Source organism: Mercenaria mercenaria, chromosome 19 (assembly GCF_021730395.1).
Source record: "Mercenaria mercenaria strain notata chromosome 19, MADL_Memer_1, whole genome shotgun sequence".
Classification (NCBI taxonomy): Eukaryota; Metazoa; Mollusca; class Bivalvia; order Venerida; family Veneridae; genus Mercenaria; species Mercenaria mercenaria.
The window spans coordinates 3,160,118-3,183,027 of record NC_069379.1 but is presented as its reverse complement, the minus strand read 5'-3'; the positions used below and the strand labels follow the sequence as shown (position 1 = coordinate 3,183,027).

The 22,910-nt window shown below is 34.9% G+C and overlaps 1 protein-coding gene across 1 annotated transcript in view; it reads right to left on the bottom strand.

The window, feature by feature from the left end:
* LOC128551275 (centrosomal protein of 78 kDa-like) overlaps positions 1-22,910 on the bottom strand; it is a 114,601-nt gene that overhangs the window by 14,919 nt on the left and 76,772 nt on the right. Inside the window, exons 7-10 of the mRNA XM_053532043.1 lie at positions 10,416-10,590; positions 9,494-9,607; positions 1,236-1,300; positions 569-673 (exon numbers count right to left, since the gene is read on the bottom strand). Of these exons, the coding sequence (XP_053388018.1) occupies positions 569-673; positions 1,236-1,300; positions 9,494-9,607; positions 10,416-10,590 (459 nt within the window). The remainder of the gene's footprint in view (positions 1-568; positions 674-1,235; positions 1,301-9,493; positions 9,608-10,415; positions 10,591-22,910) is intronic.

Genomic DNA, 22,910 nt, shown 5'->3' with positions numbered 1-22,910 from the left:
TTGAATTAATATTCACCATTAGTATAATTCAAATTCAAGAAGGATACGATTTCTATAATTTCGCAAATATTTAACTGCTTTTACAGTATACTGAAACAATTGCAAAATGTATGGCAACTTTCCATGTTGAAAAAAGACCCCAGGTGCCCTTTGGTACATTATTTCAGACATGGGTGCACACCTGGACAGTACCACCTACCTTCTGCAAGCCAGCCAGATTGTCTTCCTTACATAAACAAATTCTACATCCTTAAACCTGGAATCAAACCTATAGCAGTAAGGGGTGTGAAGAAAACGTATAGCCATACCCTGGATAAAGAATAAATCCATCCCTGGACAAAATTTTTCCTGCTAAAGCTGACCAGGGCAGACAAAATCCTACCTTTCATTTTCTCAGTTATATCTAAATTTTCACTTAATTTCATTTAGAAATTGATAATTGTCATCTTAAAAATTTCAGTTTTTCAATTCCTTTTTTTTTTCTTCTCCATTTTCTTCCACAAAATCAAAGACGGTTTTTTGTCTGTCTTGGTCAAACTGAGCAATCATTTTCCTAATTCAACCTTACCCTGATAGTAGTCTTCCTGCCGAAACTGCTGTTCAGTGTTTTAGTTCTTTTCTTCTTCCCCTGGCTACCTTTGTCGGACGGTTCATCAGCTTTTATCCATTTGTACTGAAAATAGAAATTACAGCTGCAACAATTTTTCTTAAAGGAATACTGTGCTAATTTTTTAAGCAATATTTTTTGTGCATGTGCAAATTTGTACATTTTTGCTAGTCTCTGAAAAGGTTTTGTTTAAATCAAAAATTTCAACTTGTTTGTGATCGATTAAGCAAAGCATGTCTACTAGACTTGAACAAATTTGATAATCTATGTTTTTGTTTTGTTTTGTTGGGGTTAACGTCTCTGCGACACAATTATAGGTCATATCGCGACAATTCCAGCTTTGATGGTGGAGGAAGACCCCAGTTGCTCCTCCATGCATTATTTCATCACTAGCGGGCACCTGGGTAGAACCACCGACCTTCTGTAATCCAGCTGGATGGCTTCCTCACATGAAGAATTTAATGCCCCTAGTGAGACTCATACCTACATTGTTGTCCGGCAAGTGATTTCAAGTCAGTGACATTAACCACTAGGCCATGGAGGCCCCCCGACCCCCACCCCACCATTAAACAAATTATATCTACTAGAGTTAAATAATTTTATGATATCTATTGTCAGCATTTTGTACCTCTGTATCTTGTCCATTACAATTTATCATCAACTGTTCCATAATGGCATGTACCAAGTCACGATCTGTAACATATAGAGAACATAACATATAAAACAAGTCCTTGCTCTATAAATTTGATATATCAACTTTTTCATTTCAAAATGTAAATTTTCCAGATAAAGACTTTCTTTTTTATTCAAAAGTTGATAATGACACAGAACAAAATAATGGAGTCATACATCGCAGTGAAATCATTAAATTTTGAGGCTTGAAATTACACGGTTTACGTAAAAATGAATTTTTCGAGGGGATATGAATTTGTTTTGCGTAAAAAAAAATTGTTTGTTTCCGGTATCCCAACCTACCCTAAATTTTTGGCCCAGCCCTAAATGTTTTTGGAGAATTTTTTTTCAACAAAAAGTTGCAAAACTGCACTTTTTATGCTTTAAACATGGCCAGTGATGTTAGAAATCAACTTACTGATGCTCTAAAGGCATAACCCCCTTATTTGTATTCATTTTTGACACAAAAATAAATTATAAAAAGTCTCCCTTAATAAAAAAAAAAAATCCAAATTTTTTTTTATAAATTTCCGACCTACCTACCCTAATTTTTTTGAGCATGTTACCGGAAACAAAGAATTTTTTATTAGGGCTTGGTAAATTCTGAACATAAACTTTTTGGATAAGATTGATATTTTCATATATCATAGTCATTTCATTGTTTACAGCTTACTATGTGCTTCTTAACAGGATATTTTAAATTATCAAAATGAACTTACAAGAATCTTTTTACAAAAAAAAAATCTGTAACAAAGTTATTACTTTCACACATTCTAGAATGACATCTAACGTTAAGATTAGATGAAGCACACAAATATTCACCACCCTTCGCTCGAACTCATTGTCGGGTCCCAGCAAAATTCCTGTACAATATTATATTGTTCAAATTTGGAGGGCTCTAATTCGAACAAATTTTGCCAGTCATGTTAAGTTCGAGTGAAAAGAGTTTGTATGAACATAATAACATTAAGTACATAGCTTCTACACATTTTTTACATCTTAGCAAATACTATTTAAAATTTCTATCAATTCACTCTCTTAACAGTCAGAAAGTGTTTTTTTCCATGAGACAAAATAAAAAACAACAACAAACAAGAGGGTCATGATGACCCTGGATCGCTCACCTGAGCTCAATATTAGCTACATGTTTCAAATGTTGAAAGGGGACCACCCAAGGATCATTTCTGTGAAGTTTGGTGTAATTCTGCCCAGTGGTTTTCAAGAAGAAGATTTTTTTAGAAGATGTTGACGGACACACAACGCACGACAGACGACGGACATTGACAGGTCACAAAAGCTCACCATGAGCCTTTGGCTCAGGTGAGCTAAAAACAGTTCAACAGAGTTTCTGACTGCCATTTAAACATTTGTTAACATTAATTCTTGTTTTGTAACATGCAGCTAAACAGTAATAAAATAAAAAATTAATTAGCATATAATAATTATGACTGTTTAAATGACGTAAAGTTTAACAAAATTGTAACTTTTAAAGTAAAGTTTCATAGTTATAAAGTTTTCCAGACCTTGTAATTCAATCCTTAACCCTTAGCCTGCTAAATTTCTAAAATGGACTGATCCATCATTCAATTTGGGCAATACCATTTATTATTCAAAGGGGTGTTCACTGAAAATTTACTAACTGAATAGCGAACAGTGCAGACCATGATCAGACTGCACGGATGTGCAGGCTGATCTTGGTCTGCACTGGTCGCAAAGGCAGAATCACTTGCCGCCAGCAGGCTAAGGATTAACGAAACTCTACACTTTGCTAACAAATACAACCTTTATTTCGTTGTTGTGTCAAAAATAAACCCTAAAGTTATAAAAGAGGCCAGCAGAGAGAGCTTCACATGTATCGGTACTATACACCCGGCATGTTAAAGAACCAGGCTGTATATTCGCAAAGAGCAAGGCTAAGTTAGCCATAAAGGCTTATTTCTAATAGATTTCTTTGTCTCTATTCTGGGGGCTATGCCTAACTCTGTGCCTGCCTATCTCCAGATTGCTGTGTCAGTACTAGCAGATGCGATTTGCTGCCTGTGGTGAGTGGATGCCTGTGGTGAGTGGATGCCTGTGGTAAGTGGCTGCCTGTGGTGAGTGGCTGCCTGTGGTGAGTGGCTGCCTGTGGTGAGTGGCTGCCTGTGGTGAGTGGATGCCTGTGGTGAGTGGCTGCCTGTGGTGAGTGGCTGCCTGTGGTGAGTGGATGCCTGTGGTGAGTGGCTGCCTGTGGTGAGTGGCTGGTGAGTGGCTGCCTGTGGTGAGTGGATGCCTGTGGTGAGTGGCTGCCTGTGGTGAGTGGTTGCCTTGCCATTAAAGCACCTATAACGGTGTTTTCGTTAAAAGGGTGGAATTCCAGTCTGGTATACTATACAACATAATTATATAAAGTATATTAATCCTGGAAAAGCTGTCTTGTGAAAAGCATATCCGTCCATAATTTATTGAAGTCAAACTTCATTTACTCAAACTCAACGGGACCGGCAAAATATGTTCAAGCCATCAAACAAATTACATTATACAGGGATTTTGCCGGGAACAGATGAGGAGTTCCACCGATGGGCGGTGTTTGATTTTATCAGAGTCTGAGCAAACGAAGTTTGATTGCAATTATTTTGACTAAATTTAGGTTTGAAGATTTGTGGTCAATACAAACACATGATCCAGATGTTTCAAAACAGTAACAGTCTGAAAAACTTTATCATTACATGCAAAATGTAAATGTATGAATATTCAATAACTTATATACCCAATAACGGATTCGTCTTTTTCTCTACAAAGGAAATGTACAAAAACCAAATTTATGAACAACTTATTGTAACAACTGTATGCCTTACCAACTTTAACAAATTAACATTTTTTGTTAGGAAATGACATTCAACTTTTTTTCTTTATTTTTTGCATTCTGGCTGGGTTTAACATCACCCCATCACAAATATAGGTCATCTGGTATTTTTTCTAGAATAGCAAGGTGAAGGACAATCTCAGGTGCCCTTCCAAGAATCATTTCAAGCACTGCTGGGCACAAGAAACACTGACCTTCTGTAAGCCAACTTACTGAATATTTTTTCACGTGAAAGAATTCTACTTACTAATCCAGGTATACTATGGAGGTCACTCTCTCAAAAGAAAGGAGAAATACATAAAATGAAGGCGATGATTTTGCAGATATACAACATTTCAGAACATAAATTAGGCCATGTTTACAATGCCTTACTAAGGCTCTATGATAGCTTTTCTACAGTCACAAATTTTCCATGAAGTTTCATCCAGTTCTATGTACTGCAAATCATTTCAGTTATTATTATAACACATTTATATAGCACTCTTTTCATGCACATGTACACATTCAAAAGTGCTGTTGACAATTACGTTTGTGTCAACAGTGATGCTGCAAAGAAATTATTTCAGTCTGATTTAGCGTGCTAATAAATACTGAGTAACAGTTATTGTTGAATGTCATGAGAGTGACAAAATTAAGTTAAGGTTTTATTTGAAGGGAGGTAATAATTTAAATTATACGCCCTGGTTATTCTGACAGTAATATCTTGCTGTTTACACTGAACCTCGTTAGCAAGCAAACAATTTCACATTTCTGCATAGCGACAGCATTTATTAATTCAATTTTTCAAGGAATAATTGTTATAAAATTCCCCAGGGTGATGGACTGAAAAATACAGCCATTAAAAATAATTGCTAACAGTGTGTCACAAACACAAATTACAAATTACACTTTTTCAAAACATGACATTTCCTCCCCTGGGTTAAAATCGGATAAATGTAATTATGCAAGGGTTCCATTATATTCTACTCTTTATACTAGAACATCTATTAAGTGATTCCTCAGACACACATTTGAAATTTGTCTACAAATTGTTTGTCTGGTTATGGTTTAATGCCTCTTTTCTACAGTAATTATCTGCCGATGGAGGAGGGATATAGTTTTAGCATCGTTGCTTGTCTTTCCGTCCATCTGCAGCCATATCTAGAAAGTCACCAGGTTTGGAATATTTAAATAGAACTTCATATATACATGTTCACCACTATAGGGAAATGCAGCCTGTCAAGTTTCAGAGTGCCCAAGTAACACCAGAGCTATGGCCCTTAATAGTTTCTAGTGTTAACTATATAGGGTACTATAATAAACATGGCAATTTCTGCTTCATAACTTGTGACGTATTTGACCTAAAACTATGAAACTTGTATTAACATTAGATCACCACAATATGGAAGTGCACACTTAATTTCGTAACTTCAGAGTTACTGTCCTTTAACTGTTTAAAAATTCCACATATATTATTTGTACATTTGTACATCACCTTTTCCTATTTTCCATCAATATAAATTTTATTTATTCATTATCAACATGTGTAGATTTATACTCTCATCTGCCCCCCACCCCCTCACCCCCCAAATGTTTTTTCATTCCTTTTTTTTTCAAACTTTCTATGAATATTTATCAACATGCAAATTTTACCCCCCACCCCACCCCCTTGTTAACGACCCCTCCCAGGGGAAAATACTGTATAACAGTTATTTTTTACCTGCTGCTAATTTTTACTCTTTTTTTTTTTAAAACTAAATCAGATTCGTCAATATTGGCCTCGTATAAATTCACCAAATAAATTCGCCACATAAAGACAAGTAAACTGGTAGATCTTGTGATTTTGTAAATTTTAAGTCATTTAAAATAAAATAATGTGTTTTTACCCGTTATATGGTATCTTCTTACAAGGACAAGATTATACAAAACACATAGTAAATTAAACTCTTCAAAGTCTTAACAATAAAAAACATTTCAGTTTTTCGCCGATGGTGTTTGCACCAGAAATTTGCACTGTATTTAGTGCGTTTTATTTGACCTGGCTTATGCAATTAATGGTAATCACAAAAAAACGAGCAAAACAGGTAGAGCTACATTGGTTACAGTGTAAGGTAGATGGCCAGTGAATAAGAAATCAGGTTGCCAAGTATACTACATATCCTGCACAATAATGCAGTGGACCATCGCGAAACTTCGCCCCGCCAGATTGATTAAAATGGACTATTATATAAAACAACAAAAATATGTTACACAACAGCATGTTATACACAAACACACTCTGTTGATCATATTCCTAGCAATTATTTACACTATAAAAACACATTACTGCACATAACATATAAAGATTTTTCTTTTTTTTTCGGACAAAATAACATGTAACTGCACTTAGCTTTTACTATTTTCAACATTTTGTAATAAAAGTTAACCTCCCTTAAAAAGCCACCAAAACAAGAGGAAAAGTAATTCAGATTATTTAATTTGGAATCTCTAGCAATTACATTTCTATTCAATTCAACATTTTAGTATAGACAGAATTTTTTTCTCTCAGGTTTACCCATTTATCACTTAAACCTTGTTCCACAGACATTTCCTGAATTCATAATATTTGTTTGATTCTTGCATTACACCGATTTTTATTTAAAGAAATAATTCATAGCAAAACCGTGTTTTAAAACTACTGATACACAATGGGCAGTAATAGATGTTAGGCATATTAATTTCACAAGGAAGCAGCCAGAGTGAAATCATTCTACATGACATATAACCACCTGAGTTATGACGTTCATTTTGTATGAACAGCAAAAGGAAAGGCGACAAAGTTATGACAATGTTGCTTTGTGATAACGGGCCCCTGCTTTTTCGACATCTACATTTAGTAAGGAAGAACCTTCCTTAGATGACATGACAGTTGTTCCATTTGATGAACAGACTTGCCAGGAAGCTAATTTTAATGTTAAATGCAACAAAATGCAATTGATAATATAACAATGTTTACAAATGGAAAAAGAACTATAATGTAAATTTTAAATATTTTAAGGACGTATGCTAGAATTTGGTGTGAAAATTTTCCCAATAACAGAATTTCTTCAAACTTTGGATATTGAAGGACAATCATCTAAGAAACAAAAAAATGCAATAAAAATCATAGGTCACCGGTATCGAAAAAGAGTTATCTGCCCTTGAAAACGTCATTTCCCCCAAAAAATATTATTGGGAAAATTTTCGCCCATCTCATATACAGGGAATTCTAGCATACGCCTTTAAGTACTCTCTGTAGGTGATTTCATTATTTTCTGTTCTTTTTTTTTTCTAGAAAGCTATGCTCACGTTTAGCTACATTTACATCCGTAAAACGCAGAACTGTATAACTAGAGTATTCAAACATACAGAAATTGTTTATCACTACCTTAACCCTCACCATGACGGACATGACTGATTCTGCCTTTGCGACCAGTGTAGATCATGATCAGCCTGCACATCCATGCAGTCTGATCATGGTCTGCACTGTTTGCCATTAAGCCAGTATATTTTTTGGTAAACATTCCTTTTAACAGTTAATGGTACTGTCCAAATTGGAAGATGAGCAAGTTCATTGGGTAAGGTTTAATATATTAATTTTTCAATTTTTCTCTATACCATTCTTGTTTTAAGGAGTGGCTATTAAGAGAGTTTAACCGTACTATTTATTCTCTGACAACAAAACACAGATTATACACCATTTCACCTGACCACTTACTCATAACATCTAAAATATCAAAACAAAACCTCAATTATAACTGCTTATATTGCAGCTAAAACATTTTTTTTTATGTGAACAAAAACTGTACTAATTTCCTGTTAAATCCTATTTATGATAATACATTTTTAACATATTTGTCAAAGAATCGAAAATTATTCAGTATAGCAGAAAATATTATTAAATCCACTGTTTCTGATTACCTCCCTTTATGGCTCTAACTGTTCAAGTTTTGCTTTTCCAATCATATACTTAAGCATAATATCTGTAACAGCTGCTTTATCTGTTTTCAGCAAAAAAAAAACCCTCTAAATGTCTGAAAGTGTATTCCAATACATATCTGTCACTTCTTTAACAATGTTATCCCGTCAGTGAAACCTTTAAGTCAATATTCTGCGTTTCAAAATTTTGTGGTTTCTGTATTCAAAGGTAAAAAAAAAATATTCCTAATTAAATTGGTATTTTGGTGATGACACTGAAGAATATTTCTCAATTACATCGATTTCTTTTTTTCTTTTTTGGATAAAATTTGGAAGTAACCTAGAAATCTTCCTTTTCTTTTGCTACATGTAATATTGTTTCTATTAATACCTTATGAAATTTATATAACACTAATTCACCGTGTCAGAAAAGAAAACTTAATTAATGAGAATTTATTTATATGAGGAAAAAGGTGACTGACGTTGATTCTGACATTGGTCTGTACAAATTCTTTCTGCCAAATTACAATTCATTTGTGTTACTAACAAAACCCTTGTCTAGTTGACTGATTCACAACATTTCAATAACCTCACAGGAAACTGTAAACCAGACACATTTTATTATTCCCGATTCAAATTTGTCGGGAAATCATTGGTTTCGAATTACATACAATTCAGTCTCCACATTTTATTTACCAATCACTGTTATTAGGAAAAGCAATAATTATCTCTCCTCAATCAATCAAGAATAAGACAAAATGTCGGATATTTTTCTAACATAAAATCACCCACCATTATTCCAACCGCTTTTCTATATTAACTTACACATTTTTCTAGAAAACCCAGACCTATAAATTTTGCTTCTTCATTTTTTTCCCATCAACAGCATCTATAAAGCTAGACATAAAGATGTCTGTTTTTAAAGACACTTGCTGCAGTTTCTTGTATGAGAGATGGGGCAAAAATTTCCCAATAACAGAATTTGTTCAAACATTGTATACATATGAACACAGTTTCATGTTAAAATGAAAAATGCAAAAACAAACATAGGTCACCATGTTTGTTTAAGAGTTATCTGCCCTTAAAACGATTTTTCTTCAAATTTGCATATTCAAGGGCAGATAACTCCTGAACAAGCATGGTGACTTTCAATTTTTTCCCCGCATAATTCTGTTTCTAACGTAACACTGTGTTCATATACCGAGTTTGAACAAATTCTATTATCTGGAACTTTTTTATCCAAAAACTGCAGCAGACATTTGTACGTCCTTAAGTTTGGTTCAATGTCATTTTTGGACTGGATTTCACTTATATTATGACGGGAGATAAACATGACCAATGTTCCTGGATTCTGTCACCCACTACTGACTTTGATCTCTGCAAGTACTGGAAATATTCCTACCAGATCAGAAGATTTTAGGATATTAAATCTTATCATATTTGAGAAAAGAATTTACCAATTAAAGGGTTTCTCCTCACATCGAGAACCACCAATGTTGTGTTGTACTTGAGAACATCTAGCAGTGCTTTAGCACCATTGGAAGAAATACCATTGCCCTGCATGTCAAGTGCTGTAAAAGAAAGATATGTAAGAGATACTATTGCCATAAAATGCTGAAATGAGCCAAGCCATGGGAAAACCAACATAGTGGCTTTGCGACCAGCATGGATCCAGACCAGCTTGCACATCAGGATTCATGCTGTTCGCTGACGATTTCTATAATTGCAATAGGCTTTGAAAGCAAACAGCATGGATCCTGACCAGACTGCACGGATGTACAGGCTGGTCTGGATCTATGCTGGTTGCAAATGCACTATGTTGGTTTTCTCATGGCGTGGCTCAAATAAAAGTTGCACAAGGGAAATAATTATGCCGTTATAAATTAGTTTTGCTGGGTACTAAGCAGTATGCACCAAGATTTTCTAGCTTTTATGGTGGGAGATTTCCAGCCATCTTGATGGCTTCTTTACATGATGAACTGAGTGAAGTCTGAAAACACAACAGTGAGGGGGAAACGATTCCACATATGCATCACTAACTGCTTGGTTAGGAAGGCCACTCAGTCAAGGACAGGCAGGAATTTCCTGAGAGAGAAATAATGTTACTAGCAAAATTTAATGTTGAAAAAGAGGAAAAGAATGTTGCTCAAAGGTATGACCTTTGACTCCTTAGTGTGACCTTGACCTTGAAGCAAGCCATCCGTAATATGCGCTCTGCATGTAGTATTGATGTGGTGACAATTTCTGTCAAGTTTCTTCGAAATCCTTCAAGGGGTTCAAGAGTTACAGAGAAATTGCTAATGAACGGACGGATGGACACTGGCATCATAACATAAAACGTCTTTGGGCGTATAAAAATGTACTATAGGGAAGAGGTACCTTTTAACCAGAGATCATCTTTGAGTGCTTCTGCCAAGAGTGCTGCCCCCTGATCACCCATCATAGGATTGTTGTTGATCGTAATTCTCCTGATACCTGGCATTCTGTCGAGGTCCGGCCTCCTGTACCGTAGACTGTCACGCCAAGCTTCATTGTGTCTCCTGGTTCCCTGGTGCTGAAATAAACAATAAACAGTGTGAATCTTAATACAGATGGTTCTTTTTTTGTGGGGGGAGGGAACATTAAAGATTTTATTCCCTTGAGAAGAAAAAAAAAAATTATGTACATATCTGATTAAAACAATTCTTCTTCTCATGATTTAATGTCAATTTCCCTAAGAAAGCAGACCATTGGTATTCGAAGGCAAAATTAACATACAGTTGAACCTGCTTATGTGACCACCTGTATTAAGCAGCTGCTTGCCTCAAGCAGACAGTTGACTTATTTTCCACATTGATTTTAGTTCTATTTTTAACTTGTCTTAGCAGCAATCTACATTTAGTAGCTAGATTGTGTTGCTCGCTTGACTGAGGCTGCTTTATAAATGTTTTGCCTGCATCTCCAAATACAGTAGCGCTTTTGAAAGCCTCTAACCTGCGTGTTTCTTTTTCTTTGTATGGTTTAACCTTGCACTAACACAAGTATCGGTCACATGGCGACATTCCAGCTTTGATGGTTTTTTGATGGCACCTGGGTAGAACCACCGACCTTCCGTAAGCCAGCTGTAACTCCAGGAATCATTTCATCACAGGCTGGCACCTGGATAGAACCACCAACCATCTGTAAGCCAGCTGGATGGCTTCCTCACATGAAGATCTCAACGTCCTAAGTGAGGCTCGAACCCACATTGGTGAGGGGCAAATGATTTGAAGTCAACGACCTTAACCACTTGGCCAAAGAGGCGCCCAGACCTGCTTGTATTATCCAAATTTGTATGATCATTTTGAAAAATAACAGTCTCTTCGATATAAATAAAAAAAATATATTTATTCAGGGGAGGTTACCATGAACCTTAACTCCCATTGAGAAATCTAAACTTGTTGTTGTGAAATTTCACAGAACCCAACAAATGAACAGACCAATCTAATAAAGTGCAGACATCCTTTTTTATATGCAGATCACTCCCTGGGTAACAGTTCTGACAGATCAACACTAATTGCCTAACTCTAGGAAAACAGTTCTGACAGACATATACTAATTGGCTAACTGCAGGCTATCAAGTGGGACAGAAGAAATAATTGCCTCTTTTGCAACCAGACACATAGACTGTGTGTGACAATGTCATGATCAAAGCATATAACAAACTAAAGCAGAAAACAAATAAACTTTTCTTTTTCTTCAAGAGCATGCATAACTAAGCCCAGTATGTGTTGAGTCCACAGACAGTCATATTGGGTTACAAGGCAATATGTAACCAGTCTATGGACAGCCTTATTAGGTCATAACTAACTATTCCAGTAAGTACAGAGTCTACTGACAGCCATATTAGCTAGGTCATGAATAACTAGCCAAATAAGTAACTAGTCTATGGACAGCCATAATTATCAGGTCATGAATAACTGGTCCAATACGTAACTAGTCTATGGACAGCCATATTAGGTCATGAATAACTAGCCCAATAGGTCATGAATAACTAGTCCAATACATAACTTGTCTATGGACAGCCATATTAGGTCATGAATAACTAGTCCAATACGTAACCAGTCTATGGACAGCCATATTAGGTCATGAATAACTAGTCCAATACGTAACCAGTCTATAGACAGCCATATTTGGTCATGAATAACTAGTCCAATACGTAACTTGTCTATGGACAGCCATATTAGGTCATGAATAACTAGTCCAATACGTAACCAGTCTATGGACAGCCATATCAGGTCATGAATAACTAGTCCAATACGTAACTTGTCTATCGACAGCCAAATCAGGTCATGAATAACTAGTCCAATACGTAACTTGTCTATCGACAGCCATATCAGGCCATGAATAACTAGTCCAATACGTAACCAGTCTATAGGGCAGCCATTTCAGGTCATGAATAACTAGTCCAATACGTAACTAGTCTATGGACAGCCATATCAGGTCATGAATAACTAGTCCAATACATAACTTGTCTATGGACAGCCATATTAGGTCATGAATAACTAGTCCAATATGTAACCAGTCTATGGACAGACATATTAGGTCATGAATAACTTGTCCAATACGTAACCAGTCTATGGACACATATTAGGTCATGAATAACTAGCCCAATACATAATGGCTAATTATCATGACTGAACTCAAAGTCTAAGGCAAAATGCTCTTTATGAAAATCTGATTAAAAGCATCATTTGTTATTATTTCTGGGTATTTGTCACAAATGTTAATTAGGGCTTAGTTTGGTGACACAGTTTTTATCTCAGTATAAACTCATCAATAATGGCAACTATCCAGTTTGGCCTGCCATAAACTACCACTGCTGCCTTCAATTATATAAGCCCAAAATGCTTCTAAGATTTCAGCTTTTATAAATACAGTAAAAATCAACTTCACTCTAATCTACAAGATGATCAAAATTCTCACGTTATTCAGAGAAAATATTATTATGGAAAAGAGCTGAGGATCACATAATTTTTATACTTTTTATACCAGATTTATATAGTGCCCAATTCAAAGGTGCTTTACATATAGCAAATGCAGCCACACCCGAGGCATCTTCACTTGAGTCAGCAGCATTTGCTGAATCTACATTTCCAGCAGGACGTTTTTTCTGTAATTTTCTTGCATAGAACAAGTTAGCATCCAGGAGCAGTATTGACTTATACCATGAATCAAACACTCCAATTACCCCTTCATTTAAACAAGCTCTCATCATTCCAGTTTTATCAATATTTTCTTTCCCATTGCAATGCCATATTTTGAAGTAATACTTTCGTCAATAAAATCCATTAGTTGTTCAAAGTAAACAGGGCATTCGTATCAATTACGTCCAATCGGACCACAGTTGAAAACCATTTATTTGATTTTTACCAATTTATTTTCAATTACAGCGATGCATTCAATTTAAACTTTGATTAGAGAGCCTTTCATAAAAGGGATTGTTTTATAACTGAGATAGCATTATCAAAACACAATGAAAATATTCCGCCATAAGAGCATTCATTTAAAGTAATTGGATCTGTATAGACAGTCGGAAGTTTCCTTGCATGCACTTATTATCATTTTGATATGGCTATTAAAGAACAGGGCTTTCTGAACTAGTTGGTGTAATGAGCAAAATGTCCAACTGTATAGTGCTGTCAGACTGGAATATCATGCCGTAGACATGCGACATGATACCCCACTCAGACTCATTATACTGTCACTTGGCTGACCAGTCCTAGTTCTATGCTGCACACCAAGCGAGGAAGCTACCATTTTTTTAAGTCTTTGGTATGACATGGCCACTGAGGTGAAAAGACTGACTTCACATACTCGAAGCAGGTGGTCTACCACTGGGCTACCAAGGTGGCTAACAGGTACATGGCACATACACAACTTACATGGCACGTACACTATTTACATGGCACTCACACTTACTTACATGGCACATACACAACTTACATGGCACGTACACTACTTACATGGCACTCACACTTACTTACATGGCACATACACAACTTACATGGCACTCACACTTACTTACATGGCACATACACAACTTACATGGCACGTACACTACTTACATGGCACTCACACTTACTTACATGGCACATACACAACTTACATGGCACTCACACTTACTTACATGGCACATACACAACTTACATGGCACGTACACTACTTACATGGCACTCACACTTACTTACATGGCACATACACAACTTACATGGCACTCACACTTACTTACATGGCACATACACAACTTACATGGCATGTACACTACTTACATGGCACATACACAACTTACATGGCACTCACACTTACTTACATGGCACATACACAACTTACATGGCACTCACACTTACTTACATGGCACGTACACTACTTACATGGCACTCACACTTACTTACATGGCACATACACAACTTACATGGCACTCACACTTACTTACATGGCACGTACACTACTTACATGGCACTCACACTTACTTACATGGCACATACACAACTTACATGGCACTCACACATACTTACATGGCACGTACACTTACTTACATGGCACTCACACATACTTACATGGCACATACACAACTTACATGGCACGTACACCACTTACATGGCACTCACACTTACTTACATGTTAGGAAAAAGAGACCACACTCCCTAGCAGCATGTTTTTTCATAAATCAAAATCAAATGAACATTACTGATTGAGCTTTGTTAAAAGAACATTTTCAATGAACTTATTTTGAAACCTGGTCAATAGTACTGTTTCTGATCAAGGTTAAACTTTCTGTTACAATAGCAACCAGAGTTAAAAATTGTAAAGGATCGACTTCTTAAAACACTTTGAAAGCGGACCACCAAAGAGTTCCTCCAACTTTCATTAAAAGCAGTATCAAAAATGGTGTTCAAAGAAACAGTTGACATCCACTGATGACAGATGAATAGTAGACTATGAATGGTGAGAGATGAATGGCGAGAGATAAATGCAAAACTCTGCCCTGGAATTTTATCACTTCTGTTTAACAAGTTTAATTAATCTAATGCAGAAAGACACACTATTATGATTTGTTTTTACAAGGTGTTATGTTTTTTTCTGTTGAAATATCTAAATTTCTTGTGTTTTTTTCCAAATACAGACAAAGTCAGACCAACAAAATGTCTTCTATACTTTCTTCATGATGTGAAATTCACCAGTCTATTAAGGTGATGTCACTTTTTGAATTTCCGGTGAATAACAAAAAACCAAAGAATATTCAGTTCTTTCCAAAAACTGTTATATTATGATTCAACCAAATAGTTTCCATTGTCTACCAGAAAGGAACAATTCTTATATCTTAATACTGAGATTTTGATACCTTTATAACAGACAGTAAACTAAAATAATAGACATTCATATGTGACGTCGGTGAGCTCAACAAAGCAATTTCAAGCACATATATTAATGTGGAATGTAAAGTAAGTTACACACTACAATATCCGTCCAAGATACTTTCAAAAACAATGCATTTGCAGAATAGAGAGATAAAAGTAATTTTGACAGCTCGTGAAAACTAATGACAAATTTTGACAGGTATATGATGACTCATGACCTAATTAATTTTTTTCTGTTATTTCTAACTTCCAGTTTGATTTTCATAAAATGGGTATTCTTTATTGTAGCTTACATCTCGTACATTAAAACAATAAAAGAATATATTTTTACCTCACTGTCGTTTTGTCTATCCATCTCTCGTAAGAATTCCTATTGTTTCAGTCATTTGTCAGTAATTAGAGCAACTCACAGTGTTGCAATCATACAAAACACATCCCTTATTTTCACATAGATATTGAGGATTTATCTAATGAGCACATGTATTGGAAACACAATTTCAATACCGACTGTGTATTGTAATAATGCTAAACTATCTCAGCCGTGACATCTCCTTAACTTAGCTACACAAACAGAGCAGCATGATCAGTCACTTTTGACAATAAACGGAACATTCTGTCATTAAAATATAATGGAATCAAATTGTCTACTGGTATATGTCTAGCATTCCTCACAGAGCTGTTGCTTCAACCATACAAGATTGTTATACTCAGTTAAGAGTTAGGTCCACGTTTCAGAGAAAAAAGTTTGAACATAACACAAAATCATAGAAAGAATTGTTTTACATGAAAACAAAACAGCAAAATTAAACGGTATATAAAACATGTATATTATTCTACAAAACCATTTACTCATATTATGTATTGAATTCCGGAAAGGGCCTGCATGAAGGGGCCATACTTCTAGACAGTTCAGCGCCTTTAAAAACTCAACATTTTTAAAAATTTGTTACAGTCCATAAAATAAACAAACGTGTTTGTAAACATGGATGGATCCAAATGGAAGGGGAAGAAGCATTTTATAGAAATATACTGATGATGCAAAATGCAATACATATCCGTAGCCCTGACCAACCTAATAGACCGGGCCAGTCTATTTTATAAGTATAAAAATTTCTTTACAAATGGCATTATCTTTTAGATCATTAATTTTTTAGTTGGACAGATAAGTTGTTTGTCAAAATGTTGTTCGTTAACTAATAATACCTGTTGTTTTGTGGTGTACTGCTAATTTACCTCAACAATGCCAAATGAAGACAAATGTTTTATTTTAAACTAGAACTGTTCAGTTTCTTGGCATATTAATCTTTCTCAAGACCAAAACCATCTCTAAAACATACATTTTAGTGTACTCCAGGTGTCACTGTCTCCAGACTGCACTGTACTTGTGATGCTAACTTGTCATTATAACCATCTATGAGTGGGTGGGCTGTTGTTAGCCATATATAGTCAAGATTCATTTATCTATAACTGAGAGAGATACAAATACCAATATTTCACTTCATATCAAACAATGACCATCTTTAGATAATGAAGTTTTCATGACAACATCACTTGTGTATTGAACTTATAGCTTACAAGAGGATTTTATTGGATTACTATAATTTCCTTCTGAGTAATGGTCAAATGTGTGTGTGCTTGGGTTTAATCATTCAGTCTTTTACAGCAATTTTTCAGTCATATAAATGAAATGACCTGTATCTACTTGTAGCTGCCAGCACAATGCCCAACTTTCGAGAGCTGCCTAACTGGAATATCACGCCGTAGGCACGTGACAATTGATACCCCACCCAGTCATATTATATTGACATCAAGCTGACAAGTCCAAGTGTATGACATGGCCAGGGATCAAACCCACAACCTCCTGCACTTGAAGAAGACACACTATCCATACATGTGATAAGTTCAGAATCCCAAAACTGGAGGTTTGCCATTTTTCAGCTGGAGTTGGGGTCTCAAAACTGGAGGTTTTTTTAACGACATAATTTAAGCGCGCGGACACATAACTTCAAGGCAAAATCCAACATTTTTGGCCACACAATAATGTATATAAGTCTACACCAGAAGAAACAATCCTCATAACTCTTGATTTGAATTTTGACAGTTATGCCACTTTTTTACTTCATTTTTTTTTTTTTGTTAAAGTTTTATATAATGTCTAATATCTCTGTTACATTCAAAGCTATTGACTATTATGCTCCTTTTACTGGCAAAGCTTTAATTGCCCCTTCTACTGGCAAAGCTTTAATTCAGAGTCAATCACTGAGAAAAGTCGAGCATGCTATCTTACAGAAGCTCCCTCTTGTTCTAACTTTAATTTTTTTTAACAGATTAAATTTGTAGAAACAAAGTCTCAATTTAGGTCTGAAATGAAGGTGAACATGCATTTACATTATCCTACTCGAGGACTTAAAAAAACGAAGCTCTAAATTGGTCTGAACACAACTCATAAATTAAGTAAATTCCTTACCCTACCCACTTTCGTATAAAAATACTGACGATTTTGACATGAAAAATATAAAACAGAAATGCATCAACATGTATTTACTCTTACCAAGATAATGCAGATTGATGTTATCAAATAAATGAGTGTGTGTTTTCATCCAATTTTCAATGAAATAAGTCCGATTTAGTAGCAAATAATTTGGTAAACATTGGAAGAAAATGGCGTAACTCCATAAGGGGAAATAAAACTCCTGTTCTAAAAATAGTAATGGGTTGGTTTTTCCAACAATTATTTAGATCTATGTGATTTTATTACCAAGCAAAATTTTTCTTTGAATAATCAAAATTCATTTCAGTTAAGAATTATTTCTTATGACTGAGAGTTTTTTGCTTCAAACTGGTAAAAAATGGAGCTTAATTGGCATTGAGAATGGGCAGATATTCGGCCCAGTGAGACAGGTGGAAAAGGCCCTGCTTGTCTATAATCCCTTATCAAAACAAACAATTAATAATTCACCTGTGAAAAACAACTCTTTCCTCCAGCTACATGTGTGTCAAACATAATACACAACAGTCGGTGACACTTTGATTTACTGTGTAAACATGTTTGGCACTCCTCGGTAATTATCAACCCAGTCATAATATTGGTTTTTTTTTTTTTTTATTTTTTTTTTTTGTTTTGAAAAGCGGGAGAAATATGGTTTTGGTCGGGAGACGGGAGGCAAGGTGAAAAAATCGGGATTTTGACCCTCCCGCACGGGAGATCACATGTATGCACTATCACTACGCTAATGAGGTGGAAAAAACTCTTGTTTTAAAAATAACTAATATCATATAAGCCCAGTTTTGTCTTTTAAAGCTTTTTCTCAGTAAAAATTGCTGTCGACTGAAAATTTATACTTCTGGATACTCACTAAGTCAGCCAATAGCTATTCATAGCTAATGCTGCAATGTTGACACCGGACTACAAAGTTGTATTTGTATTTTGTATCAATTTTTATACATGTTATTGTCATTTTATACTTCTAAATTATTCTTATATCATGAGCTACTTTCTAATCATTGACAATCTGACAAATAAGGCCACTTTATAGCATCAAAATACAGGCAGTTGATCAACAATAGCTGTTCTCTTTGCTCAAGACTGGCAATAAAATCCAATAAAATAGTAATGCATCAACAGTGGCTTCTAATGGAAGAATAATCCTTGTATGTGATACATGACTGACAAGTAAAGTCACAGAGTTTCACAATAACTAATTTCATATCACAGTGCAACAGAACAGTCAGACAGAACACAGTCAAACAGAACAATCGTCAGTTACATGGACACAGAGAATGAGTAAACAGGACATTTAGTGTAGGAAACGAAGACCAGTTTGTTGGACCCTACCAGTCTACGTCAGTAAACAGTGACTTTTATACACCAACATATCCGTCAAGGACTGTAGTATATTAATCTGAAATTCATTTTGGCCAAAATGGTCGGAGTCTCCAGAAATCCAAGATGGCGTCCAAGATGGCCGCCAGTTTTGAGACAAGGCTTTAATATATATCTTTCATCGATATCTCTCACAGATTAAAAGATAGAAGTACCAATCTTCTTTTGTGTACATTGTCACTATTATGCCCTTTATTTTGATGTATAAAGATATTAGTTATAGTTCCAAGGTCAAGGTCAAATTCAAGGTCAAACTTAATTTTTGGGAAAATATGCGACTGTGATCTGGGTATTTTCTTTTTTATGCGAAAGCTTCCATGCTAAATTGGTGAAACTTTACACTAAAATGTAGACTGAAGTATGTTGTTTACAAAAATGTATTAGTAATGTACAAATTTTAGTTTCTATGGAGATATCCCAGATGGCGGACTACATGTCTGTAGCAAAAAATAACCACATTTATACCAATTGTTTAGTAAAAAGCTCTTGAGTAACACCATCTTAGTATTTATTATAGATTTTATGTTTTCATTTTGTAAGACAGCAAAATTAATGATTGTTCTACAGTAACTGCTAATTGGAAAGTGCGTTTGTTAAGAAAGAAATGCTTTGAATGCTTTTAGTTAAATTTGAGGACCTAAGCTCGAATGAAGACTAGGTATACAAGGTCGGAACGGAAAAACAATGTATAATCAGAGACCTAATTAGGTAATTCAGTACCTTATAAAGTGTGTTTGGACATGTACTACAATAAATTCTAATATTTAATGTGTTGATAGATATATACTTGTTCACAGTTTCATGATAATTTTATGTAATCAGCTACAGTTCATTAAGGATAATGCGGCAGTCACGCAACGCAATATTTACTTGTTTTATAGTTAAATTTAGGTAACAAAACATTCTGTATATCCATTGTATAATATATTTATGTCATACAATGTATATCCAGCATGTTCTACAATCTAACTCTAGCATTAAAATTTTGTCAAAACGAGAATACAATGAATGACGTGACTGTCACATTATCCTTAATGGTATGTACATCGAGCATTGTTTAACAGTTCTGAAATGTTGTAAAGCTGCAAAACATTAAAAGTGAGAATACGTTAGTGATTTTAAATTTCTTTCTATCGTTTAGTTCAAATTTACCAACACAATACAGAATTTAGTATGTGATGTTTTGTTTCTATTTTAGTACATGAGTTGTAATACACATATCAAATGCTTTTACTCGTCAACAGATACCGGGTAAATTTTTCGAAATGCAATAAGCTATTTTCGGGCTGATAATCAACATTTATTTACCCAAAATATTATATCCGGATACGATTACACTTTTCTCCAGTTTCAACAATATATTTTACAAATTGTGATGATACGGAGACATTTAGCAGCAATTGGCAGTATCTGACATTGAAGTTTACGGTTAAATTACCTCTTATTTAAATCTTTTCATAAAAAAGTTGTTTCGTTTCGTGAAAGCAGCCAAACATAGACGATCTACTTTCAATTTCAAAAACTACAAGGAAATACAATTTAATGTTTCGCCGATTTGTTTATTTCTCGAAAAATAAGAATTAAAATCATTTTTTATATCAGTAGTAACTAAACAAACCAGTAAGAGCTTCTTCTTCCGATAATTTATCCATTTACTCCACTGCAAAATTCAACCCACGCAAAGTTTATAGAAATCATACGATGCGTGTATACGTTCAATGTGGGAGAATTAAGGCTGATCGGCTATGTTACCTAACGCATCCAGACGATTCAGATTTTGTTTTTAAAAAAAGCATTGTGTGCGTTTCTGTAATTTTATATACGTTTTTATACGCTTAGAAATTATTAGACATGCGTATTTGCATTATTTCTATACGTAATTTACGCTAATACGCATCTTATCTGGAGCCCTGTGGAACTATTTTTTGTCTTTCGCTGGATGTTACGCAAGCTTTGTAAGCCTGCGCAATTCTTAAAATGCACATTTATGCTTAATGAGTTACATTCGAGTATTGCACAATTACAAGTCATAAATATGACAGATTACATCGTATATTGGTCATAGCAAAGGGAATTGACACAACTTAACTTCATTCATGCAGTGAACTGTTTGAAATTTGAGAAATCTAATGGAACTACATCCCTTCACGTGTTATCCGGTCCATTTAGAGAATCGCTGAACAGCAAGGACTCGTCAAAAGGCTTTCAGCCTTTAGCCGACTCAAAAATGCCTCTCATACTGTGATAGAACAGTAATCACACAACTTCATTAAGGCACGTGGAAAAGTCAACCAAAGGCTTGATCAATAAAAATCTATTTATATAGCGTATCGATCTATTGTGAAAAAGACAAACATAACTCTGATAATCCGTTTTTATCGTTACGTTTATAAAACAAATACTTCTACAGCAAAATTAAGTAACCGTGCAAGCGAAAATACACGCAAATAATGCCTTAAACTTTATTCTGCTGGCTATTATCAAATGTTACAAATAAAATCTGGAAAGTAGATCCCTCGGAAGCACCGAAAACAAGGCAAACAGTGAAAATTGCAGACTCGGTTTGATTGAGTCTGTTCATGAGCAGTAATAATATATATGGAAAATGCAACACTGCCCACGCCCCCTAGCACCGGCTTAAGCAGTATTCAATCTTCAAATCTAAATGGGTTGAAACCAATGATCCCGAAGGACCAGAAAATATAACAACACTGAGATGAAGTCGGGGCGACTTTTTACGGCCGCCACACAGCACTTTACACCCACTGTTGTGAAGTAAATAAAATCTGGAAAGTAGATCCCTCGGAAGCACCGAAAACAAGGCAAACAGTGAAAATTGCAGACAAGCCACACCCCACTACAGAAATTTTGTATCAATATGTAAAATATTTATTTAAAAATATAATCATTAAATGTTTCCATGTCAGTTACAATTACTTTTATCAGTACTGTATGTTCTCACCAAAATACTGTCGCTAATGTCCAGTCTTAGTCTTAAGTTTTAAATATGTATACATTTACATGAAAGTATGTAACAAATGATATGTACAAAATTTTGTGAGTAACATGAAAAATAATGGTAATAAGATGAGTTCTTAGTTATTTTATGTCAATTTGCTAACTAAAATTGTCACGTGTAAAATTTATCATCATGTACCCCTAATACAAATTTAGTGGCGTGTATACACCTTCTAGCTAATAATTAAAATCTTAAATGTATATTTTATGACCAGTATTTCAAAATATTCTAGGTATACAACCTCGACATATTTCAGTTTAATTTGTAAATGCAATGTACCGGTAGTAACTTGTCTGTGACTGTGACGTAAAGTAAACATATCTAATTAACGTACATGTTGATTTTCGTGACCTCGTAGGTTGGTGGATACCACTTCGAATTTACCATATCTGTATCCCCCTACCAGCAGTGGACAACCTTATTGATGTTTAATATTGATATAATTGTTTTCTTTCAATTAGGAGTTTTTATAGGGTGAACAATCGAAAAAAAGGGTATTAAAATGCAAATATTACACGCTTTTAATAATATTTTTGACATAAAGGTGACCTTTGACCTTGAAATTGACCTTGACCTGGAATATTTTTTATATG